This window comes from Camponotus vicinus, unplaced genomic scaffold (assembly GCF_025532165.1).
Source record: "Camponotus vicinus isolate PSW18456_S1 unplaced genomic scaffold, iyCamVici1.0 SCAF_7, whole genome shotgun sequence".
Taxonomy (NCBI): Eukaryota; Metazoa; Arthropoda; class Insecta; order Hymenoptera; family Formicidae; genus Camponotus; species Camponotus vicinus.
This window is the reverse complement of record NW_028141979.1, coordinates 15,914,471-15,941,662: the sequence shown is the minus strand read 5'-3', so window position 1 is coordinate 15,941,662 and position 27,192 is coordinate 15,914,471. Positions and strand designations below refer to the sequence as shown.

At 31.9% G+C, this 27,192-nt stretch overlaps 5 protein-coding genes and 1 pseudogene across 6 annotated transcripts; 1 reads left to right on the top strand and 5 right to left on the bottom strand.

Annotated features, from left to right (window-relative positions):
* Positions 1-729: 729 nt before the first annotated feature.
* Positions 730-2,515, bottom strand: Tbcc (Tubulin-binding cofactor C). Its single transcript, XM_083104500.1, has one exon. The coding sequence runs from the start codon at positions 2,368-2,370 to the stop codon at positions 1,342-1,344; it is 1,029 nt and encodes a 342-aa protein (XP_082960626.1). The 5' UTR covers positions 2,371-2,515; the 3' UTR covers positions 730-1,341.
* LOC145974587 (protein CEBPZOS-like) lies at positions 2,382-5,418 on the bottom strand. The gene is made up of 3 exons (XM_083104501.1): positions 5,009-5,418; positions 3,892-4,131; positions 2,382-2,520 (listed from the first exon to the last, which is right to left on the bottom strand). The coding sequence occupies exons 1-2, from the start codon at positions 5,262-5,264 to the stop codon at positions 4,004-4,006; spliced, it is 384 nt and encodes a 127-aa protein (XP_082960627.1). The 5' UTR covers positions 5,265-5,418; the 3' UTR covers positions 2,382-2,520; positions 3,892-4,003.
* A 1,773-nt stretch (positions 5,419-7,191) lies between these two features.
* On the bottom strand, positions 7,192-9,787 carry LOC145974227 (cytochrome P450 6a2-like). Its single transcript, XM_083104033.1, has 4 exons — positions 9,606-9,787; positions 9,085-9,454; positions 8,617-8,951; positions 7,192-7,202 (listed from the first exon to the last, which is right to left on the bottom strand). Exons 1-4 carry the CDS (start codon positions 9,772-9,774, stop codon positions 7,192-7,194), a joined length of 885 nt encoding a protein of 294 aa, XP_082960159.1. The 5' UTR covers positions 9,775-9,787.
* A 6,494-nt stretch (positions 9,788-16,281) lies between these two features.
* On the top strand, positions 16,282-17,898 carry LOC145974226 (uncharacterized). The gene has a single exon (XM_083104032.1). The coding sequence runs from the start codon at positions 16,309-16,311 to the stop codon at positions 17,896-17,898; it is 1,590 nt and encodes a 529-aa protein (XP_082960158.1). The 5' UTR covers positions 16,282-16,308.
* Positions 17,899-19,640: 1,742 nt separating this feature from the next.
* LOC145974885 (uncharacterized) lies at positions 19,641-23,074 on the bottom strand. The gene is made up of 6 exons (XM_083104959.1): positions 22,910-23,074; positions 22,251-22,480; positions 21,848-22,068; positions 20,530-20,689; positions 20,049-20,161; positions 19,641-19,788 (listed from the first exon to the last, which is right to left on the bottom strand). Exons 2-6 carry the CDS (start codon positions 22,330-22,332, stop codon positions 19,771-19,773), a joined length of 594 nt encoding a protein of 197 aa, XP_082961085.1. The 5' UTR covers positions 22,333-22,480; positions 22,910-23,074; the 3' UTR covers positions 19,641-19,770.
* A 1,125-nt stretch (positions 23,075-24,199) lies between these two features.
* On the bottom strand, positions 24,200-26,946 carry LOC145974884 (protein transport protein Sec23A-like; annotated as a pseudogene). Its single transcript, XR_014439835.1, has 6 exons — positions 26,771-26,946; positions 25,842-26,056; positions 25,493-25,746; positions 24,757-25,411; positions 24,491-24,641; positions 24,200-24,355 (listed from the first exon to the last, which is right to left on the bottom strand). The product of XR_014439835.1 is annotated as a protein transport protein Sec23A-like (transcript).
* Positions 26,947-27,192: the final 246 nt, after the last annotated feature.

Here is a 27,192-nt window from a genome sequence, read left to right as displayed (position 1 = left end):
AACGCTGTAATTAAGCCAACAATCAGCAACAAACGACCAACAATCGATTCGTCAATAAAAAAGTTTTAAAAGTTAATGTTGATCGGCCAACTTTATGGAGATCACTCCAGCCGACCCTTAATTACTTTACTGTTTTTATTAGTGTAGTTATTTATGTTATTATAAAAATTTATATACGACAGTTTTCTTAATATAGTATACCAGTGCGTACTAATGCATTCAAATGGAATTGCTATTAGAGCTATTACAGTTGTTAATTCATTTTTAGAAAATTTAATAAAATAATATATTCACTTCAAATTAGTAATCACTATATCAATCAGTATTTGATTACTTTTATTCTTTTTGTTGTGCATGTTATTAGTTGATAACACTTATTACGTTTCGATTTGAGACATTTATACTATTTAGCATTTACACTTTTTCCATGGATAACTCGTTTTACTTTGTTTAGAAAACAGAATTAAAATAGACCAAAATGAAGTGTGAAATTAAACTAGTTTACACCCGAGAAATTTCACTTCAAAGTAAGTCGAGATTAGATAGCTGGGTGTGAATGAATACCAATCATAATCTGTGAGGTACTACTCCTATAGACATATTAACATAGACTGCTTATAAGGTAGTGAGGGGTGTCCTGAGAGAAAAGGATAGTATAAATTTACTTGGGTTGTTTTTTTCTGATACACGCATGATGCAATTTCAGATTATTAAAGTCACGCATACTGGTGCGTTGATACATTTATACATTTATTGATACATTTGTTAGAAAAAGACAGACACACAAGTAAATTCATGCTATCCTTTTCTCTCAGGAAGACACTTCAACTTTAGGCTTCACTGCCTCGTAAGCAGTTTATGTTAACATGTCTATGGTACTCTGCACTGATCTAAGATTTTTTCCACACTTAAAAAATTTTATCCATTAAATTGGAAAGAATTTATTTTTTCCCAATATTTTTATTTACATGTAATATTATGGGATGAGAATTTAACAAAGAGAAGACAAAAATAGAAAATTGAAGAGCGATCCCAGTAGCAAAAAAATTGGTGTTCCTGAGAGGATTTGGCCATTGTATATTATAAAATATAATTGCATATATCATATATATTGCACAAAGACTAAATGTATTACATTATAAGTATATAAAACATGCAACTTTTATCTCTTGAAAAAGTATAGCATGTGCACAATATATACATACACATATAATTATTTATAATTTTTCTTTATAGATAAATCATGTTCGTGGATGTTTAGAAAAAAATCAGTGCCTTAAAAATGTTTGAATAATAGATAATTATAAGTGCTTTTTTTCTCCTTTTCTTATAAATGTTTATTTAATCCCACGTCTTCACTCGATGTTCTGGTTCAAGAATGGACCAATTTGGCGAATGTTTTTCACTGGACAGCCAATTGAAATCATCTATACAGTTCCAATTGTTAATCTTTGGATCGAGACCGGCTAGATTAAAATGGTTTGTTTGATCTTCATAAGACCAATTGTAAGGTGCTACATATATCTTTGTACAATCTTCTATAATTGCTCTACTTGTAACATGCAAATAAATGGTACAATCTGTCGATGAATGTAATCGCAATTGTTGACATGCAAAAGCGAATACGCATTCACTACAGTCGTGCGCAAACACAGAAGATGTCACTGGTCCTACTAATATAGTGCATTGTTTTAGGTTTACCATATGCAATGTACTGGGTGTACCATATATTCGTATAGTACACTTAATTAGATCGGAAAGTAGAATATCATTTTTATTTACATTCTCAGCATCCAATACCAGTTGCTCGTTCACCTTGCTTAGAAGCATACAAGCGTTATCTCCATATTTGCTTGATAATTTATTGTTTTGCTTTGATGAACCATTTACAATGCTTTCAGATATCTGGAGATCTTTTAAGCCATCTGTGATATCGAGTCCCTTATCAGAGGGCTTCTTTACAATTCTACGATTTTTAAATCCAAACTTTTTCTTAGGCAAAAGTTTCATTTCTAATTCGGAAGCTTCATTCTCTAACATCTGCAAGTTTTCTTGTGCGCGTCTTATGTCATAAACTTTCAAAAATATTTTAGATTGCAGTAAGTAATTCTTAAGTAATTGAATTTCTTTGTTGGATTTCTCGAAAATTCCTGGCAAAGCCGAGGATGTTATACTGGGCGCATCATCTAGCATATCTTTAATCTTTTTGCAGGAGGAATAAAATGTGTCTTTAAAATAATTGCTCTGCTCGGATTCCACGACAAGCGATTGCCGTTCTTCTTTCCGTCTTTCAATAATATTTTTTCTTTCACGGTCTCTCTTCGTAATGCGATCTGGCAAACTCCCTTCTATGAGTTCCGTAGAATCCATCTTAGCATACGAATGTTATTTTTCAATATTTGTGCTATCTTGAAGTTTCTTAGAATTTTTATTCAATTTATTTTGGCTTGTAAATTCTTCAGATTGCTGTTTATATAATTTGAAAAGGTTTTGTTTCTGCGATGAATGTGGTGGAAGATACTGAAATGATTTATTATTGTGATTATTAATTGTGATTATTATTATGATTATTAATAAATGATTATTAATAGAAAGAATCCACAAATAGAACTTTTTTATTAGAAAGTTTAATTTGTTTAAAATATATACAATCAAAGTAAAGCTTTTCTAAACTTTTTAAAAAGTAATAAATCATTGATGTAATACAATATTTATAGTATATTACTCTCGATAAGGAAATTTATTTTTAATTGCAAAACTATGCAAATAAACTTTTTACTTTTAGTCAGATTCTAATCAATCAAAAATCAATTAATAATTGAATGCAATTACACAAACTTTTTGCATCTAGTACAATACTTACAAGTTAGTGATTTTAAATAAAACTGAATAAATAAAATATTTTTAAGAAATCTGTCAATAAAAGTATGAAATGTTATTGTAAGAAAAATATATAAAAAATTATTCTATTAATCAATAAAAAAAATAAATTATCCATTCCAAAACTTTTTTTTGCTATTTTATGTAAAGCATCTTTGAAACAAATAACTTATTGTAATTATAAGACGTAAGATAGACAAAACACTAATTAATAACAATCACAATAATTCACAATCTCAATAAATACAATTATGTAATTGATATATCACAATGATAATGCATAATCTTTATCTTAATTGTGATCTTTTATATAATTTAATGAGTAGTGATTGAAGCTTTATGTGATCAAATTTAAATTAATTAAGACACTGAAACATTCTATCAGATTCTCATTTTAGAATTTTTTTATATTTTCAGATGCTGACTTAGAAAATAAAGAAATTTTCTATGGTTATGGATAGGTTAATATCCTATCATTGAAAAGTTGCTTGATTGAAATAATTTTAGAACAATGCATTTAATTATATTAAGATTATATTATTAAACAGAAAATATTATTTATTTATAACTGAGAAAGATTTGAATAAAGATCGAGATTTTGTTACAAAGAACTTTATCATATCTAAGAATGGTATATTGTATTATATCACATAAATATTATTATTATAATGTTTGAAAATTTTATATTGATCTGAAAATTCTGTAAAAAAAAATTTATTCTATAATTCAATTATTTCTATTATTACTTTAAAATATACAACATATGTATATATATGCTTATATAAATTTCGAAAAACTTTAAAAATATTTTTATAAAATATTTTAGAAATATTTTTTATAATATAGAAAAACTTTATAGGAGTATTTTTATAATATAGATTTATATATAATTAAAAAAAAATATTATGTGAACTTTTTTTTATATAAAAATAATAAAAAAACACCTATCAGTATTTGTTTTGGTAATTATACAATTTAGTAATTAAGTAATTATATAAATTTTTTAATTACCTTCACAATTTCTGATTCTTTGGGTGAAGCAATTTGAAGCAGACCATATCCTACACCTACACCAAGAACTATTGATGCTGCAAACTTCAGGAACGCCATGAAGGTTTAATGTTCATTGCAATCTTGTCCAAGTTGCGTTATCAAATCTTCTCAATTGATTGCTGCCAGATAATTTTTCTCCAATGATGTAATAACCCTCCAATATGTTTGGGAAATATTGGTGCATATAATATCTGAAATCTATATGTTTTACAAAGTTTAGAGAAATCAATATACCAATTTAATTATGTATAAGTTGAGATAAAAGAGAAATAATTTTTTAAAACTAACTAAAATTATCCCTTGCAGTATCATTCATAGATTTGATTGTTACATTGGTACAACTTCATGTGGAAGAAAAATCTTATGATTTGATATTATATTTATATACAGGATGTTTCGGTAAAGATGGATAATTTTTTATGGATATGTAAAGCAGATAAAAATAAGTTCTTAATTATCTTAAATTTTTTTCTACATTTTTTATCATCATTTACTTTTATTGATTAAATATGTTTTTCTCGAAAAAGTTAGTTCTGATGAAATAAAGCATGAATGCACTTTTTTTAGAAAAAAATGTAGAGAATCTAAAAACATATTTAAAAATAAAAGATACCTACTAGTTTCAAAGTTTTTGTAAATTAGAAGGCTTATAGGTGGTTCGCTCCTGGTACTCCAATTGATATTAAAAACCTATTACGCTATTTTAGATATTAACATAATTATTATTAACATAAAAATTATTTAACATTATTTAACATAAAAATAATTATTACAAATTATTAAAATCTATAGTAATATAAGTTATTAAAGCAAAGCTTCTCAAATTTTACTATAAAAACAAATATCTTATTGGTAGCATTTAAAAAAATTTCATAAGAACTTATAGAGTTATTTTTACCTTATGAGGTTATTTTTACCAGAGAGATAACTTATTTTTAAAAACATCCTGTATATTTTATACATTTTTTATGTTAAGTATTACATATAATAAAAGTGATTATAATATAATTTAATATGCCGTAAAGTAGAGTAACCTAGAAATTATAAATCTTGCAGTAAAGAGTGAGTAATTCACCTTGTGAGGTATTCATACGATGCCAGAGTCCGTATGATCCGAGTAACAATACACCCTCTAATATAAGAATTGCCTTGGCACTATTCTTGAGTGTTAGCACAAAGTTTGATCTTGGTCGTTTTATGAGCATACTAGGTAGAAACGGAAGATTTCCTAAAATGGAAATCACATCAATGCCGCAAAATATATCCCGTATCAATGTGGAAAAGAGGGAGAAGTGAAGTGAGGAGCCGAGGAGTTGACTAATTGCAAGCATGCAAGTACTAGAGTTCCTCAAGTAAAGCCCCTTGCACAATGCTAGGCAACAAGCAATAAGAACAGAAATAGTATCTATTCTCTGCTCCTATTGGCGAATATTTTCTATTCCGCGTATTTATTGGTGAATAGTTTCTATTCCCTATTCCTATTGCCTGTTGCCTTGTGCTTAGCATTGTGCAAGGGCCTTAAGAGTTAGGACAACGTCCGCCATTAATAGGGAACTGTAGCGCGCGCAATTTGAAAGACTTATATCATTCTATTCTATCATGTACATTCTATTAAATAGAGATTTATATTTCATTTATGTTAATAAATAATAAAAAATTATTCTGTAATATATTCTAAGTAGCAAATTTTAACGTTAGTGTAATATAAATATTTATTTAACGTTTATTAAATATTTAATATTTCATTAATAAAATATTAATTAAATATTAATAAAATAAATATTTAATAAGCATTAAATAAATATTCATGTTACAGTAACATTAAAATAAACGTTCTTTTAATGAATAAAAAGGGATATTATCCAATTATTTTACCATTTTAAAAATATCTTTGAAAATAAGTTTGAAACATTTTTTTATACATTTGTTTGCTACTTGGAATTATTTATATTATGTTTTTAATTTATATTATTGTAATTTATTTGTATCTATTTGTAATTTATGTTATATTTATTATTTGTAATTATTTAGCTTTATTTACAAAAATTATAAACCTTTTAACACAAGTAAATATTCATATGTTAAATATTTAATGAAAATAAACATATAACTTTATGTAAAAACATATCATGCATGCAACAAATAAATTTTTTAAAAAATAAACTAGATGTTAAACATTTTAAAAACAAACATTTTAAAAATAAGCACATCATATAATGTATATAACACCCCAGTGAGAAAGCTAATATCAATTCGATGTCGAATCGATATCAATACCGTCAGAATATATCAATGCACCACATAGAATGCAAACATCAACGAATTTTCAAATTTCGATCTTTTCTCGATCTTATCTCTGTAAGATTTATATTTTAAAATATAATTGATTTTACAAGTTTTAGTACTAATTATAACAATTTTTGAAAAATTAGCTTAGTTACGTTCAAAAATATTCATAAATTCAAGTAAAAAAATGTTTGAAGCGACCCCAGATAGCAAAGTCTGTAGAAAGCATATCATGCCAAGTGTCTGCTATCAACTAATGTTAGCAAAAAGGCTACAAATTTGATACTGAAGTTGTTATTACTAATTAAGTTGACAAATTGATGTCAAAAATCGAGTAGAGCCTGCTCACAGAATCTGACGCAGATTGGTGGCAAAAACCAAGCAGAATCTGCTAACATGACTTGATATCAGATTATCGGCAAAAATCAAGCAGAATCTGCGTGCGCGCAATTTGACTGCAGATTGATAGCAGAAGTGCAACAGGGTTTGCATGCGTGATCTGATGGCAAATTGGCAACAATCTGCATTTGATTCGATAGTTCCTTCGCTTACCGCTATGTGATGTATTTTCTCGCAATCAAATTTCTGTCAGAAATATATATAAAGTCGCGATTTTATTAATAAAATTTTATTAATAAAAGATCAAAAATATAGTAACTATTTCTATCACTTTAAGTTTTTGATATGTGATACAAGTAGATAAGATTCAGAATATTAAACTGATTGGAATCAATAGGATAAATGAAAAATTATTCATTTATGCCTATTTGAAGCATAAAGGAAGAATTTAATTCTAAATAAATTATATCTCAAGTTTTATAAATTAAATTTAATTATTTTCACCATTTATTTTATTATTAATTTAATTAAATTGAACTAGTCCTTTACCATTAGATATAACTACGATATAATATATTACCTATATGTTGTATTAGAAGAAAATTGTAATTAACCGATAACTCGCCGATAGTCTTATTTAGCATCTGTAATAATTAATTTTATTGTATTTATATTACTTATTTATATGAATGATCAGAAGCTGCAGATTCTGCTCGGGATCTGCTGCTAATCTGCCGTCAGATTACGCGCGCGCAGATCCTGCTCGGTTTCTGCCGACAATTTGACGTCAAGTGATGTTAGCAGATCCTGCTCGGTTTTTGCTGACAATTTGCTGTCAGATTCTGTGAGCAGGTTTTGCTAGCAAATCGCGCGCCTATTGCGGACATAACGGATGCCAATCTGCCCTGGCAAAAATGAGACGTTTGTTTGGCGTTTACATGAACGTTTGTGGAAGTTCGTCGAGAGTTTAAAAACGATTAGTAAAGAGTTTGTAGAACAAAAATTGCAACACTGCAGCGTTTAAAAGACGTTTGTACGTTATAGCGTAATCGTAAACGTTTGAAAAGTCTGAGTAAACTCTGTACACGAAGATGTATCAACGTTTACTGAACGTACTCTGAAAAATGTTACCTCAGCATTGCAAAACTTTCATGTAACATTATATAAAGAGTTTGTAGAACAAAAATTGCAACACTGCAGCGTTTGATAAGCATTCAAAACCCAACAGCGTTATGTAAGTGCTCTTACAAAGTTTGAAAAGCATATAAACTCTCAGAAAACCCTCACTCAACGGTTGTTAACGCTTTATAAAGTTTCTTATTTTCGCCAGGGTGCTAGTCCCACTCTCGGGTTAGGTGTTTTCCTTTTCGTCACCTAGTGCCCTGGCGAAAATAATTATCGGAGCGTAAGTCGAATGTAAGGAAAGAGTAACAGAAGTGTAAACGAAGCTTCTAGGAGGCGTAAATTGAAACAACGAAACGTAAACGAAGTGTTAACGATTCATTTACGTTTCGTTGTTTCAATTTACGCCTCCTAGAAGCTTCGTTTACACTTCTGTTACTCTTTCCTTACATTCGACTTACGCTCCGATATTTATTTTCGCCAGGGTGGCGACGCGCGAAGCTCACATATAATGTATGAACGTGCAATATTGGTATTATCATGGATGCAACCATATTGGCAACACATTTATATTTATTTAGTAGCCAATATTGGTCATCATGGGCATTGCAATATTGGCAGAACACTTGCATTTTGTTAACAACCAATATTAGTTTTACATTGGGAAATATTGGCCAAGACATTTCCAATATAACCAATATTGAGCCAAGGTATACCAATATTTTGCCAATGTTTTATGCTACTAGGGAATATTCTAAAAGAATATTCTAAAAGAAACACTAAGTCTTTTTATATAATTATTATATACATACATATCGTTGTCTATATTTAATTCAAACAAGAATTGTATGTATTATGTTTAAAAACAAAATTAATTTTAAAAGACAAGATAAATACGATAAAAAAAATATTTAAAACAAATATATACATATTTACAAGAGTTATTGATATCTTTCATATCATCGGATTCAACGTAGCCCTTCTCCATAAGTTGTATGAGCAGATTCATAAAATCATGCTTGATGATGTTATGACTTTGCCTATATTCCACATTCTCTCGAAACGTTTTTATAAAAAAATCGTTGACACTTCGTTTATTGAAAGGAATGGAAAAGAAATTCATAATTTCGGGCATGAACACAGATAAAGCGGTCCAAAAGGGGTGTGTTTCAAAGATTTTTTTTCCCCAATATCGAAACTCATTGTCGCCTTCCTCTATGCAATTGGATTTGACTCCAAAAGCTACCGACATAATTATATCCGTTGTATATCTACAAATACATTTTCAACAAATTATTACGATAATATTAAAAAAAAAACTTTCTTTATATGTAATTTTTTTTTAAATAATCCTTGTATGTATATATATATTCATACAAAGATTTTCTCTTTAAAAAATTTTACCTTCCAAACCAATCTTTTATATCGATTGAATCTCCTGTTTGAGTCACACTTTCTAAATTCTTCGCGAATTCATCGCCGCACATTTTCAAAATCGCAAACATTTGCTTTATTTTTCCGGAAGTAAAAGAAGGTGTCAACTTGACGCGCAATTTCCGCCACTTCTTCCCGGGCAGTGTAAACAAATTACCGGTCATTGGATCAATCTTCTCGTTGTAAAACATTCCGCGATCATGGAATTTCTTGAATTCCTTTGTAAGCACTATTCGAATAAGATCAGGATCAGTAATTATCAGAGTTGGCTTGAAAAACCCGTATATTCCAAAGGCACGATGTTCCTTATATTTTACGTAGAAATCGTGGAAGAATTCGCCTGTTAAAAAAGTTTTTGTTCAATTTTACTAGTTTTCGTTTCAAATAAAATAAAAAGAGGGAACAGGGAAAAAGGAAAAGATACTAGAGATAATAAAGATTGCTTATGTAGAAATAAATGTATTATTAATATTATAAGAAAATATACTTGCCTGTTGATACTTTCTTAGTTATTACAGCTCCGAGATTACCAATTGGCACAACAGGTTCAATATAAAAAATATCTCTTTTGCGCCAGTAATTGAATAACACATACTTATAATAAGTATACACAATAATCGAAGTAACGATGAAAACCCCAATTAATTTCGCGATTAACATCGTAAGTTTTCGTCTAAAATAAATAAAAATAAGCAATTTCATTATATTTGATTACAATTATAAATCATATTATTTGATTATCAAGTCATACAATCAAATTCGATAATTTGATTAGAATCATAAAAATGTGAAATATATTTAGGCAGATGTAAAGCCAATAAAAAAAATTAACATATTGAACATTGAATTTATTATTAGAGAAATCAAAACAATTGATTTTTATAATTTTCTTCCTCTTGTGCGGATTATGAGAAAAATATCATATTAATATAAAAAATGTTCTTTAATTTTTGTTTATAAATCGGTTTTACTTTAATTTTAATTTTATAATATTACTTGATTGACACTTAACTCGATGAGAGTATTTAAATATTTAGATATTAAGAAATCAATAGGCAGAAAACCATAGCGCAAAGATAACAGTACGCAAAAACAAAAAAACAAAAAATTGATGACAACTAATAATTTCACAATAAAAAATTATATTAAAGGAAGGACAAACGTTTCGATCCGGTTCTGGATCATTTTCAATGTCACGCAAATTACAATAAGATAAGTATCACAAAAGATCGTACATAAAGCAATTAAGAAAGAACAGATTAAATTAAGAAATTAAATTAAGAAAGATCAGATGGTCATGTCAATATCTTACAGAAAAAAAGGGGAATGCAAAAATCGCAGAAAGAGGGCATAACGACGGAATGACATGCAATCACGTGAAAGAAGAATGTGCAAAAACATTTAACATTTAACATTTGGAGCTACATATCTGGGCCTTTTTCCTCTCCATCATGCAAGAGGTCCATTTGCACACGCTTCTTTCACATGATTGCCTGTTCACCTTTTTTGCAGCCACACTCTCTACGCTTCTATATCATAGATGAGCGACATGTCATTCCATCGTTATTGCGAGATTTATGTTCGAGAATTTTATTTGTAAATTTATAATTATGCGTGCGTTTTATAATGTCACCACTCTTTCTGCGATTTTTGCGTTCCCCTTTTTTTCTGTAAGATATTGACATGACCATCTGATCTTTCTTAATTTAATTTCTTAATTTAATCTATTCTTTCTTAATTGCTTTATGTACGATCTTTTTTGATACTTATCTTATTGTAATTTGCGAGACATTGAAAATGATCCAGAACCGGATCGAAACGTTTGTCCTTCCTATATAATTTTTTATTGTGAAATTATTAGTTGTCATCAATTTTTTGTTTTTTTGTTTTTGCGTACCGTTATCTTTGCGCTGTGGTTTTCTGCCTATTGATTTCTTAATATTTGATTTATATCTTACAACCACTTTTGTATTAATATTTTCTTTTTTAAATATTTAGATATTAAAACTTAAAAACTTATGATAAATAATATTTTTGCATATTTATATTAAAAATTGACTTAACAAATAATCTATTATTATAAAAATATGCAAATTCATCTGAAATATTTTGTATATGTTAAATTTAAAAAAATTTATTACAATTATCACAGTATTACCATTTTTACATAAGAAACGTTTAAATTTTTCCGTCAAAAAGCAATCAATTGTTTGTGAGATATATCTCTGAGTGTCACGGTCACTGTATAAGTACGACCACCTATTGAATGTATATACTTTTATCAATATTTTTTACTAAAGTACTGAAAGATATTGCAATCGCGGATATGCTTATATATTGAACAATTCGTTATATTATTATTTTTTATTAATATCGTATATAAAAAATATTAAAGTGCATGTGCAATAACAATACCGAGTTATCCCAGAGAGCACAAAAAGACCAAAAGATGTCTTAAAGATATTTAGAGGACTTTAAGACGTCTTTAAGTCGTCTTTTAGATGTCTTTTGGACATGTTTTTCTTCTTTGTCTTGATGATATAATATATTCATACCGACAAGAAGAGTATATGATTTTCGGATCGCCCGCACGATTCTAATGAATAAAAATTATGTTTTTCGTGCTTCTATGAATATCATTGACATCTGAATAGATAGACGGAACCTTTTGAGAGGGGTAACTGATAAATGCAGTAAGGGGGGAGTGCATGAACTTCGGTTAATTCCGTCAACGTTCGACTATATTCGGCACAATTTGACATTACATGACGATTCCATTGACATCATCGATTCTCAACTAGATTTTCACAGAAATGTTTAAAAAGTGTTTATTTAGAGAAAATCGCTAACGCCGCTAAATATAAAAATAATATGAAAATATATAATAATATTAAATAATATATACAGGGTGAGCCATTTTAATTAACGCACGCAATTATTTCGGAAACAAAACAATTTAGAGAAAAATGTTTCAGACAAAAGTTTTATGGTTTCGAGGGGGCCATAAGATGGTATCATTGGTTTGACCTTGAAGAGTCATTTGAAGATCACGTGAAGGTCACCTTCAATTTCTTAAATGGAACCTACTATTTGTCATTGCATATTCTTGTAGCTTATCTCGAGAGCTTTCCAAAACACTATAATTAAGTACCTTTTCGTTAAGTACTTTTTGAGTTATGAGGCTTGAAATAATTTCTTAATTTTACATAAACCGTAAAATATCTTGTAAAATATTCATTTTTCGATTATCTTACCTTAATACTTTTACGTACAAAATAATGAGAGGAATCAACTGGTGTAAAGAAAACACATAGTTGTTTTGAAGAAAAAATATATAATTTGCAATTCACAATTCCATAATTTTTCTTAAAAACAACTATGTGTTTTCTTTACACCAATTGATTCCTCTCATTATTTTGTACGTAAAAGTATTAAGATAAGATAATCGAAAAATGAATATTTTACAAGATATTTTACGGTTTATGTAAAATTAAGAAATTATTTCAAGCCTCATAACTCAAAAAGTACTTAACGAAAAGGTACTTAATTATAGTGTTTTGGAAAGCTTTCGAGATAAGCTACAAGAATATGCAATGACAAATAGTAGGTTCCATTTAAGAAATTGAAGGTGACCTTCATGTGACCTTCAAATAACTCTTCAAGGTCAAACCAATGATACCATCTTATGGCCCCCTCGAAACCATAAAACTTTTGTCTGAAACATTTTTCTCTAAAATGCTTTGTTTCTGAAATAATTGCGTGCGTTAATTAAAATGGCTCACCCTGTATATATATAAAATATACATATATATATATATATATATATGTATATATTGTTACGTCCGATGGACGTCGTGATTCTTTTCTTTCTTTGAAGCTATACAAAAACTATACGATAACCATGTGCGCGGGTAACTCTCGGCGATATCCAAATCAAGGAAACGAAAAGTAATAAATGAGTCTAGACTACGCGGACAGCATGTTATTATAAATAGAAAATTTCCACTAAAATAAAGAACTGTAATAAAATCGAACTCGCACATGTTTACAGTTGGGACGTCCGTTAGAACCATCGGAACTCTAGTAACAAAGCGATCCTTCTTAAGAATCGCACCAACTATAAACATATGTATATCTAACCCTTGCAGCGGATATCTGAGATCGAGAGACTCGAAGCAAAAATATACAAGAAAAACTAGAGCTAAGGATGGTCAGTCGTTGGAACTTAGAAATTTTAAATCGGAACCAGAACCGCAATAAAATTTTTATAGCGCTCCACACGTGGAGCTATGAAAATAGAAACCCTCCAGGACTGCAGAATCTTAAGCTAGTAATCAAAAGGGGAAACTAAACAATTCGCCTGGCCACCCTTAAGCGCTAACCGAAACGCGAAAAGACTCTCGCAAGTCATAAAATCTGTCCGCTAAGCTCCCACTCTCTGCTGAATAGAGCCAAAATTTGGAACCAAAGGGGCAGCCTATTACAATCTTAGAACCGCCTTTCCCTCCAAAATCAGCCTCCTTGTTCTTAAGAAGGGGAGCAACTGAAATTATCTCATTCGCCCAAAAGGGATTCCCACTATCCAGAAAAGAGGAGGAGCAATGACTTTAAAAACTCGAGCGCAAGACGCGAGACACAGTCTTTCCGTACTCAAAAATTCTCCTGCAGTTGCCAGTACTTCTTCCGCAGTTTGAGCGTCTGAGTCTTAGCTTTCGCGAGTTAGATTAACCGAAAAAAGGAAACGCGAAGTGCACGAAGTGAACAGAGTCCAACATCAACCAGGTCACCTGTTCTCCAGCATTGGGGCCTCTCCGACCGCGACTAGAGACTCGCCTTGACTAAATCGTTATATATATAATTATATATATATATCAACGCTCTCAATAAGTAGTAAGTCTAAATCCTCTCTCAGTCCTTATTTCTCCTTCCCATTCGATTGAGAAACGATCTTTAAGTAATTAAAGAGTTGAGTTACAGATCTTTAAGGTAATAAGAATTTAATCAATAATACTCCCGATCAGTTAAAATTCCATAGTAACCATCAATAGTAATCTATCGTTAACAGTTCAATTCCCCTCTCTCGTGTTAACCAACTGTCATTGGGAATGAGCCTTGATTTTTCCTCTAATCTATAGAAGATAAATTTCGACAATTTAATAATCGTTTAATTACTTCTTGTCTCTTTCCTCTTCCTAATCATCCTCCTCATCTCTCCCTGTTCGTCTAGAATCTCCGCAGGGCGATTCGCGAACAATCCCTCGTTCGCCGGGAATCTCCGCAAGGCGATTCGCGAACAATTCCTCGTTCGCCGGGAATCTCCGCAAGGCGATTCGCGAACAAATCCTAAACCGAATTTCTCCTAAATTTCAAACCTTTATTTGAAACCATTTTAGAGTCACGTTAATTCATTTCATTCCCCTTCTATTTATTACTTAACTATCTCTTTATTTGTATGACCAATTAAACTTAAGAGTAAAATCTTTCAGAACGAATTATTATTTTGCCTAAGGCTTATCCATCTTTTCCCAATGACAACAGTGATATATTTTATAATAGCTAGTCTAACATCAAATCAGTAAGATATTCAGCGTCAAAATTATTATTAGTGCCTCCCACCGGTAAACGGCGGGCAGCGTTGCGGTGGCGGAATCGGCGGAACAGACGGATACAGGCTCAATCTTTACCTAAACCTATTAATGGCGATACCTTAGATAATATTGACGCGCCCGTTAGCAGTAAAAAACTCGACACTAACACACACACACCTAACCCCTCTTCCTCACCCCGTATTCCGAATTATTCTCCAATCTCGTCCCCAGGGCATTCCTCGACCTTCCCCGGTACACCTGTTCCAGGCCCCGCGCCGTCGTCTGGTTCACCCCCCAGATCTCCTACCCTGACCCCACCAGAATTTTCTCCTTCCCCAGCTACTTCATCAACCCTTGTATTCCAACCCTCTCCTTCGCCTTCTCCCGAACTCCCTCGTTCCCCCTCACCTCCTGTCCGGGAGCGTACTCCTCCCATACCTGTCATCACCCTCGACTCAGACCCTCCTTCCCCTTCCACCTCCTCAGAGTTTTCTGAATTCAGCGAGGCTCTAGGAGATTTCGCGAGAGATCTTCCCGACCTTGAACAAGATTCCCCCGATTTCGACTTCCCTCCCGATTCCCCGTCGGAACATCCTCACCATAACGAAACACCTGAATCTCCCCATCCCGATTCTCTAAATTATTTCTTATCTCAGTTCCCCTTCTTCGATCTCCCCATACCTGAAGGAACATTCTGCGTGGGCCCAGGCCGAGTTAACCACCAAGACCTACTGAATCAAACCACCGTAAATCACATAACCACCGCCCCTTCCAATTCCGTCATCCCCTGGTACCTCCCGGGTTATCACCTCCCTTTAGCTGTCCCTATCCAAGCCCTCTGGAGGAGGTTTCCTCCTTCCACAGCTAGGATTGAAGAACTCTGACCCTTCGCTTTTTCCCTCACCCAATAAATTTGTACATAACCCCCCACTTCCTGTAACTTACACACACTTATCCGCAACCGACGAATTCTATACCTCCCTTAATTAGTAAGAGTTATTCATCCTTTTTTTTTTATTTACACATTCACTTTTTCATTTTGCTTTATTTCTTATATTATATTAATTATATGTATATTGTATTAACCAGTCAGAATTTAATTCTTAACGTAAATTCTTCCCTGTATATTCTGATTGATGACCTCCGAACGATTGTAACACCCGCGAGAATATATACACACACACGCAGATACCTACTCACCCATAGCTACAACTGCTAAGATGTATTTTTCTTTCTTTATTTTTGCATAATATATGTACTTTTAATTTAATGTATAATTTAATTATTTAACCCGTTCTCTTCCCTAAATCCTGAGATCGCACTAGGTCCCATCCCGCGTAATAAGGATTAAATTCCTTTATCGAAAAGGGACCATCGAACGAATAGGCTTAAAACGCAGCGTTATAGAGACCTTCGGTCGCTGACCTGTGTCAGGCCCTTCACATTCGTTCGACCCGATCCATACACACGCCCGAATAAAGTGTGTCACAGGGTAAGTAAGTTGCGACCTTCCATACGGCCCATCCATTCCAGAGTCTGGACGTAACATACTGATAAAATTTTGGGGGCTCGTCCGGGATTGAAATGTGCGATTTTGGAAACCGGAATGAGTGACGGGACTCGAAGTAAAGTTAATAAAGACGAAGTAGAAGATCTTTATAAAACAGCATTAGAGCGATATAGTAAACCGAAAAATACTCGATCTATTTCTACTCCCTTACACACATCTACCCCTAAATCGACATCTAAACAAGTCCAATTTACTGAGGAAAATTCTTCCAATTTAACTGAAAATACCTTAATTGCCGATTCGCCTGAGCCGTCTTCCAACGATTCCGAATCTACCGCCGCAAACGCTAGTATAAGTAAAATAATTGATAGTAATAATCTTGCAAATTATCTTGAAAACCCTATAATCATGGCGCAACAAAATCCTTTCGCCACACTGAAATATGCGGTTGACGCTGTCCCCTTCTTCGATGGCAGCAACATTCCGCTTAACTATTTTATTGAGGGCTGCGAAGAAGCAAAATCGATGCTTCCTAAGGAAGCCGAACCGCAGTTTACTAAAATTTTAAGAACTCGAATAGTAGGCGAAGCACGCAGAACAATTCAAGATCAAGATTTTGATAAGGTATCGCAATTAACTGCCTATTTGAAAAGAATTTATGGGCCTGTAAAAACCGTCTACCAACTCCAAGGGGAATTAGGTTGCATTTACCAGAAAAATGAAGAGGACGTAATTACTTACGCTAACCGTGTCAAAATCCTAGGGAAACAGATATTAGAGGCTTATAGAGGACCTGGAAATACACTGCCTGATCAAACCACCAAGACATCTCTAGAAAAGGATATGTGTAAATGCTTTATAAGGGGGCTTAAGCCTGAAATCGAACAAAGAAACGCGAGGGATTTAGATGTGCAAGAGACGGTCGCCGATGCTTTAAGGATAGAAAGAGAACTGCGGGTAATGACAGACCTGCGACAGGGACAGAGCAGCGATTCAAACAAAACAAAAATATTACCCACTAATCGGTTGCGGGAAACATGCCAGATTTGTTTCAAGGAAGGGCATGTAGCAAATAATTGTCGAAAACTCTCTCAATTTTCACTACAAAATCAGCATAAATCCGATATAGGCACCGAAATATTAATATGTCAGATTTGTAAGAAGCGAGGGCACGGTGCTGACAAATGTCGGTTTCGCGATCCTCAAGCTCGACGAACGATAAATGTAATACAGGAAAAAGCCATCACCTGTCAGTTATGCTCAAAACCAGGACATAATGCAAAAACCTGTCGACAAAATACTAATAGTCAACCTAATAAAGCTCCTGTAATCTGTCAGTGGTGTGATAAGCCCGGGCATTCCGCCAATAATTGCTGGAAGAAACAGAACGAGCAGCGGAACTTCGAGAATAAACCAAGAATTATCTGTCAAACTTGCGATAAATTCGGGCACACCTCTAAAGAATGTCGTTCTAAAACTAATCAACAAACGACACCTAAGGACGATTTATTCTGTCGATATTGCAAGGACCGAGGTCATCTTCTCGATGATTGCCAATTGCGCATCGCGAGTAATAACCGTCGCAAAGAAAATAGTCAGGGAAACTACAAGGGCCCCTCGACGTCGGGTGTGCAGCAAGGGGCCGGGCCGACTTCACACCCGTCACAATCTCAGGGAGCCAAGTAGGAAGCAGTGATGTGACTATACAGCCTGTAACAGTAAATCTCAATAAGCAAAGCCTAGTGCCTACTGTCCGGGTTAATGTTAAAGATATTCCGACTTCCATAACTCTTATGTTAGATACAGGATCTGGGCCAAATGTTATTAAAGAAAATCTTACACCTGAGGGAATTAATATCAATTACAGAAATATATTGAAACTAAATGGTATAAACAATGATCCTGTTTACACTCTCGGTGAAATCGTATTAACTCTTTTTGAGCTACCGGTCATCTTTCATATTGTATCTAACGATTTCCCAATTCCGCAATCCGGAATATTAGGCAATGAATTTTTTAAACAAACTTTTTCAAAAATAGATTATGCGGAGGAATGCCTGATTGCATCTGGAATTAACATACCTTTCTTTACGCCGGAGATGATCGTGGTGGCTCCACGGTCTGAATCATTATTTTATGTAAGGATAAAAAATCCAGAAATAAAAGTAGGATATATACCCAGAATAAGGTTAACGCACGGAATCTATCTAGGGGACACCATTGTCGAAAATACATCTGGAAAAGCCTATTTAAATGTCATAAGCACTCTAGACGAAGAAACGGAAGTACAAGTTCCGATCTTGCACTTAAAACCATTAAATGAAGTGCTCGATGATCATGAATCCACTTTGGAAGACTTGAATGACTTGGAGGAAATAATATGTACAGAGGGAGAAATCAAACATAAAGAATCTCACCAAATGCCTGAAAGGTTCAACCACAAGGAAAAGGACGAAATTGAAGACGAAAATAAAGATAAACATAGTCAAAATAATATTAGCATCAAAGAAACTCGAAGTAAAAATAATAAGGAAATGCTAAATCAAGAAAAAAATAAAATTAAGAATAAAAACAAAATTAAAATCAGAATAAAAAAGGGGGAAGAAAAGGAAATTAGAAGTTACGTAGATGGAACGGAACCAGAAGATGAAGATAAAAACCACCAACATAATCTTGCTATCGAAGGAATATCGGATGAAAATAACGAGGAAATATTAAACCAACGGAAAAACAGGAAAGAAATCAAAAATAAAAACAACTACGAAAAGAAAAATAAGGAATTAAATTCAAATTCCCTAGGAGAGGCAAATTACCAGACCTCTTCGGAGGAGACTATCTCTAGGACTTCGGAGGGAAATTTCCAAACCTCGACAGAAAATCCTAGCTCCGTCAATTGTGAGGGGGGAAGTTACCAAACCTCGTTACACAATTCGACATCTTCTAATTTTAAAAAAGGGAGCAATTCTTCATCTCCCTTAGACATCGAATTCCCAGAGATTGAATTATTCTCAAAAAATAACGACAATGAATTGGAGATTTCTCTAAAAAATCTCTTTGAAGAAGTTCAAAAACAGATTAGGAAAAACAAAAAATTAAAACCTAAAGGTCTTCAAAGGAATAAACCATCTTCAAAAATTTCCACGTCCTTATTAAATAAATCTCAAGAGATCACCCACACAACATTATGTCGTCTTAAAGATGTCTTAAAGACGTCATGAAATTTCTAAAGACGTCTTAAGAAGTTATCAGAATTACATCTTTATGACGTTTTTAAGACGTCTTATGTCCCGATTTAAGATATCTGTCGGGCATTGTTTTAAGACGTCTCACTCAAGACGTCCCAATCAAGATATAATTAAATGTCTCACTAAGGATGTCATAAAGACGTCTCAGACATTTCAATTAAGACGACTTTTAGACGTGCGTAATTCGGTCGGTAAAATAGCTGCATATTGATTTATTCAATGGTACAACTAGTCTAGTAGCATCAATACGCGATGATGACCAAGCATTCCATTGCGCACATCGTCACAATCTTCATTTTGTTGAATAAAATCTTCATATGTTGTCATAGTGCTGTAAAAAAATATACAAAAGATAATTAATATATTTTTTTTTTACAATATAGAATTTAATTTTTTACACACACACACACACACACAAAATTAAATATATAAGTGAAATATGATATAAGATGATATACATTTACATATATTAAAAAACATATTAATTTCAATGTTTTCTCATTTTCAACACTAAAAATGTTATGCAGCAACATTATACAGCCCTATTGTTTTTTAAATAATATCGTATGGAATTTTCAATAATTTACCAACCTTTTTCTCCTTATTTCTTAAATAGTCGAGGCGATTTCCCGCATGTCGTAACCATTCTTGGATGGTCTTTTTAATATCGTGCATATTACTTTTTTCGTCGTCCGAAACGTATGCTGAAAAACGATTTGTTACATAATTATTAAAATATTTTGTGCTTTAATTCCAATAGTTAGAATAGGGTAGTCATGAAGTAAAGTATAGCTATAAACGTTTGTAACTTTTGGAAAGAATATAAAAATTTTGATCCGTAAAAAATTGGAAAGAGTATAAAGTGTAGAAGAATATTTGAACGAAATTTGAAGTAAGATCTTATTAATAATTCTGAAGAAAAATTTAAAGTTAAAAGTGCACGTTACATCTAAGCATATGTTAGATACTATCTCGAATACTGATGTTCGAATACATTAAAGGTGCAACTATTTTTAAGCAATATTACATAAAAAGGAGAAATAAAAATATATCTTAAAGAAATAATAATTACCCATAATAACTGTGACAAAACTTGTGTCCTTAATTGCCGTTGATCCTTTTTGGCCTGTCCATGATAATTTGCGGCACAATTCATCCGATAATGTGTATTTTATAATATTCCTTGTCTTGTGAACGAAAGTGTTTCCTCCAATTTTTGCAATTTTCCTTTTCTATAACAGAATGTTACAAAAATGTTTAATAATATTTTCAATTTAAGCCGCTTGAATTGAAGAAAAAGGAAACATGAATTTAATATATTTTAAGAGCTTCTTTCAAAATTACTAAGCGACAAAAGGCAGCAAAAATTGTAATAAAATTTAAAAGAATGTTATATATTACGCTTTAAGTAAATTTAAGTAAATATTTTATACTATATATCTAAATTTGCGCACTAATAACCACGTGTCTTTTGATTTTTATTTGCCTTTTTACCCCTTAGTAATTTATTATTATGTTGAGCCTATTATTTTCATTATTTTATTTTTCAAAATTGTTTTTATTATATGAATAAATAAATAAATAAATAAATAAATAAATAAATATATATATATATATATATATATATATATATATATATATATATATATATACGGGGTGTGTCAGACCACCCGTATCAGCCGAATATCTCGAAAACCGAGAACGGCAGACAAAAATGTTTCCTATAAAAGTTATAGGGTTTCAAATAATGCACAGTAATATTAGTACGACCTTGAATAGCGTTGTCAAGATCATGTGAAGGTCACCTTCAATTTCTTAAATGGAACCATTTATTTTTCATTGCGTTATTATTTTTGTAGCTTATCTCGAGAGCTTTCCAAAACACTATAATTAAGTTAGTTTTCATTAAGTACTTGTAGAGTTATGAGGCTTGAAATCGTTTCTTAATTTTATATAAACCGTAAAATATCTTATTTTGTACATAAAAGTATTAAGGTGAGGTAATCGTAAAATATTCATTTTTCGATTATCTCACCTTAATACTTTTATGTACAAAATAATGAGAGGAATCAATTGGTGTAAAGAAAACATAGTTATTTTTAAGAAAAAATTGTAATTGTTAATTGCAAATTACATATTTTTTTTTCGAAACAACTATGTGTTTTTTTTACACTAATTATCTTATCTTAATACTTTTATGTACAAAATAATGAGAGGAATTAATTAGTGTGACACCCAGTATATTCAATATCTAGATTTTGTCTTCTACTTTTATCTCTACAAAAGAATTTTTGTTGTTGATTGAATTATAGAAATATACATTTATTTCACATTTAAAAATAGAGAGAAGAAGAAAAAAGGAATGGACGCAAAAACAGAAAAGTACTCACTAATTGTTTTCGAATCTCTCTGTCCTTTTGGAGATCCGTGTCAAATTTGAAAAATTCGTCAACTGTTGATAGCGGAAATTCCGGCAATAATTGGACTTCGTCATTATTATATATTGTATTAGCTGGTCCTGCGTTATTTATTAAATTTATTATTATCTCCAACTGTCTCGTATTCTTTTGTATGAGATTTTTAATAATTTTTTGTTCGGTACGACACGCATCTGTATAAGATAAAAAAGAAAAATATTTATTTCTCTTTATAAGTATCATTAAAATTATCTGTTTAGTTATTTTACACAAGTACATACATACGAAATTAAGTACATATAACATATTGTTATTATAAGTACAATATAACGATATAATTAAGAAGGAAGAATAAAGAATAAAGTTTAATACATACCACAGCATTTTTCCAAATGATTGCCGTTGACATTGAAAGTTGTCATGTCATCACCGTCAAGCACATTATCGGGGCTAATCATATTGTCACCAATATCATCATTATTATCATCAGGCACATTGTCATTATTAAGCCCATTACCATCATCACGCACATTAGCATTACCGCAAGACACGTATAATCACCTACTAAACTTTCGTTCAACCATTCCTCATCAGTAATGTCAACATCTGTAAATATAAAGTCTGTGAATTCATTTTGTTAGTTATACTGTTCATCACAGTGTTATTAAATTTCATTCATTGTAAACTATTTTATATAATTTTCACTTAACGCAATTTTTTATGTTATTTTTTCTAGAATATATTTTACACAAAATTAAAATAATTTGAAAATTTTTTAAGTATATGTAACAGTTTTTGATGTGGACTTAGCACCCTTTTTTAAAAAGATAATTTTTTAATAAACATAATCTAATTTAAATATTGCTATAAGAGTTTGCTTATAAACAAGTGGCTATATACTTTATGAATAGTTTAATTAGATAAGAAATAAATAAATACAATTTATTAACAACAAATCATTAATTGAACTTCACAAAGTATTTAATCACTTCTTTATATAAGCTTCTTTTTTTCCTGAAAAGTAAAAAAACATACCATTATTTTGCTTGCCTTCATTGTCTTGCCAATTTTTCGTTATCGAAATGCAGTAACATTTCTCTTTCGTTCTTGTGATAACAATCGTCTGTTTTGTTGTCTTCGAGATAAATCTCTGAATTTCTTATACTTCGGCATTACCTTCAATTTCTTAAATGCAACCATCTACTTTTCATTGCATATTCTTGTAGCTTATTTCAAGAGCTTTCCAAAACACTATAATTAAGTTAGTTTTCATTAAGTACTTTCTGAGTTATAAGGCTTGAATTCGTTTCTTAATTTTATATAAACCGTAAAATATCTTGTAAAATATTCATTTTTCGATTACCTCACCTTAATACTTTTATGTATAAAATAATGAGAGTAATCAATTGGTGTAAAGAAAATACATAGTTGTTTCGAAGAAAAAATATGTAATTTGCAATTAACAATTCCTCTCATTATTTTGTACATAAAAGTATTAAGGTAAGATAATCGAAAAATGAATATTTTACAAGATATTTTACGGTTTATGTAAAATTAAGAAACGACTTCAAGCCTCATAACTCGGAAAGTACTTAATGAAAACTAACTTAATTATACTGTTTTGGAAAGCTCTCGAGGTCAGCTACAAGAATATGCAATAAAAAAGGGGGTGCAATTTAAAAAAATTGAAGTGACCTTCACGTGACCTTCAAATGACTGTCCAAGGTCAAACCAATGGTAACATCTTATGGCCTCCTCGAAACTATATAACTTTTGTCTGAAACATTTTTCTGTAAAACGTATTATTTGAGAAATATTTGAGGTCGTTTTTTAAAATGGGACACCTTGTATATAGAACGACCACCATTTTCAATTTTCATACACCGATTGTTTCGAAACTTTATCAATACTAAAATCTATCTATTCGTAGTTTACGTTACCTTTATTTCTTCGAATCGAAAGATTTTCTTCAGCTTGCACAACCACAATCACAATCGCACTCGATGAAAGATGAGAAGAAAGGAGCATCTCAGATAAAGTTTTCATTTATCTTATGATAGCAGTCATTTGTCATAAGTTGCTAGTGTATTCACAATATATACTGTGTCCATTTTGTGTGCAACATTCAATTTAATTTCAAATAACTGCATTATTGCAAATATGCAAATGACTGCTATCATAAGATAAATGAAAACTTTATCTGAGATGCTCCTTTCTTCTTTCAGTTAAAAAGAATGTCAAAAAATATATATTGATGTATGAAATATGAGACCTAAAAGTATCAATAAGTTTTAAATATATCATGTGTTTTATACAAATAACAACTTACCTATAAAAACTAGTTTTATTTGGGGAATTATTGAATACTTGAAGAATTGTGATCTGCGTAAATGATACATAAATTGTGGATACAAGGAAAAGGTTTTCTGCCAATCTGAAGCTAGTTGGATCATCTTTTGCATATTCTCCGAATTTTTGATACTGCAATAATAAGATTTTACACCTCAAAATAGATACAATATATATTTATGTGTAAATCTATATGTATAAATATATAAAGTTTAAGCTTTATATTAAGTGTAATTGGGCACAATTTTAATGATAGAAACTACTAACAAGTCTAATCAGAATATGATCAACCCATCTTCAAACATTTGGACCATCATCACTTTCTGATCGAAATACAGTTAAACGTGACATAAAAACAGCTGTTGCTTCCTCAAATTCTATGCTTACATGATGCAAAGATGATGATTCATCTGCCCAACTAATAATTAAAGATATCCCTATAACATCATAAATATTTATGATATTATATTATTATTTATGATATTATAAATATTTATGACATACATATAATGTATAATAAAAAATATATTTACTTTCTTGCAATAGTAGTAACTCTAATTCGCCTTTGTCCATTACTATGTTAATATTGGATAATGAATTGAATACAGCCTCTTCCACTTTGCGGAATTGGGGCTGTATGTTAATTTGCAACTTCAAAGAATAATGCTGTTGTTGTAGATGGTGTCAATGAACAAAATTTCCACTGACAAGTAAGCCTACTTCTTGTAGTACTCCAACACTTGATCCTTTCTCCCACTGACATACACAAGATCCAATTGCTCCAGAAACTTTAATTTTCTGAGATGTTTTTACTTCTAAGATTGCATTGAATGCTATTTCCAAATCACCCTTGGCATCTGTAGCAAATATTCGTTGAAAAGTTTGTTTGAATAATGAAGAATTAAATGAATCCCCCATCATCATATGACCACCAGTAGAGTTGCAATATTGTCGCCTTTCTAATAAACCAGTTTGGTCAAGAGCACAAAAATAAATATCTATTATAAATATCTATTATGGCCATTAGTTGCAGCACGTGATGCAAGTGTATCATAATGCTTAATTGCCTTTTTATGCTTAGCATTATCTTTTTGAATATCATGATGTGATCTGATTGGTTGTCATAAATCATCAGTTACAACTTGGCCAGGTCCTTGAGAACATGGTCCGCCAACAAATAGCATAATCCTTAAATACATTGATAGCATTATATGTAGGATTACAATGAAAAACATAACATATATACATCATATTACAACATATAAATACCTAGCATCAGTATTTGCATAACTAGCTTCTAAGAGACCCGTGGCGACTGCTAATGCCACACTTGTAGATCGCAATGAACGTTTCTCTGGCCCAACAGACCATGGATCACGTTGCAGTTCTCCTAAAAGATCTGTCGAACTGTCTCATATCACACTTATGTACTGGTTACAAAAAGCGATTAGCAGCTGGCAATAGTTACGCACCAGGTCCTCTTGGTTGATTTGGATTTTGTCCAGGAATTAGTCTACCTATATCTATCAAAATGTAATGTGAATAAAATGCAATAAAGTAATCATGAAGAACAATGACTAATATAGTAAATATAACTTGGGACTTATTCTATTCGTACCTAACATATCTTGAACTTGTTTTGGTTGAAGATCCTTTGTGCTTCTAATTCATGAACTTGAATCATTTTGCCAAATGTGATAAGACCAATAAGAGCATTGAGTGAAAGCAGAGACAATGACATTTGTAATGAATCTTTAAGTGCCTCTAATTCTTCATCATCCAGACATATGTATCCGCAAAAAGTAAAAATATTGATGGCAAACATTGGGCACGCTAAATAATACATATAAATATGTACAATTGGACTCAGATACAATAATATAAGTAACATATATATATATATATATATATATATATATATATATACAGGGCGATCCTGAAAAACGTTATGTCTTTAAAATGACGTATTCCTGACAACATTCTAAGACAATTTTTCCTTTACCAAAATTTGATTTGAAGCGTAGTTTTTGAATTATGAGCAAAAATAGTTAGTAAATCACGCGTCGGGTACAGAAGGCAGGCAGGAGCGGCGCGGCGTGCCGCGAGCGCGGGCGCAGCTGACCGCCCGACGGGTGATTATCACCGCATGAGTCGCTAACTATTTTATCTTATAACATAAAATTATGCTTTAAATAAAATTTTGGTAAAGAAGAAAATGTCTTAGAATTACGTTAGAAATACGTGTTCCTTAAAATAACGTTATTTTAATAATGAAAAGTTGTTCCGGATCGCCGGCCGTCCGACGTTGCAATCAGCTGATTGCTACACGCGATGTGTGTATGGCGGAGTGTGTGCGTAAGAGAGAGAGAGAAAGAGAGAGAGAGAGGGAGGGTAGGAGGGACAGACATTCTACACACGCACGCACTTTTTTCTCGCTCTCTTTCTCTCTTTTACGCAACACTCATACACTCTCTCATTCAGTCTCTCACTCACACTCTCTCGGTCACTCACTCACTCACTCACCTGCTTACTCACTTGCTCACTCACCTTGTAGCAGCGTAGCGAATCTTCATGCTATGTATTGTTGTTATCTGCTGCACGGTTATGATTGCTAGAGATGCGCGACACATCGAAATTTTTTCGATTATTAATCTCACACTCGATTGACACAATACAGATTACACGATAACGAGTTTACTGTTTATTCACTCACTATTGATTTATCGATACCAAAAATTACTTTCAAAGAAACGCGAATGCAAACAACACATGACTCGACGCGAAGCGACGGACCGCGGAGACTGCGCGACCACAAGAGTTATGTTGCCAGAAACGCGACACGCGACATCTAACAAACGACTTGCGCGTGGCGCGTGATTGACGCGAGATAAGACGAACGATCGGCTAAAACCTTCGCATTGCGAATGCGGTAGAAAACATGAAACGTATAATGACATACTTAACAAATT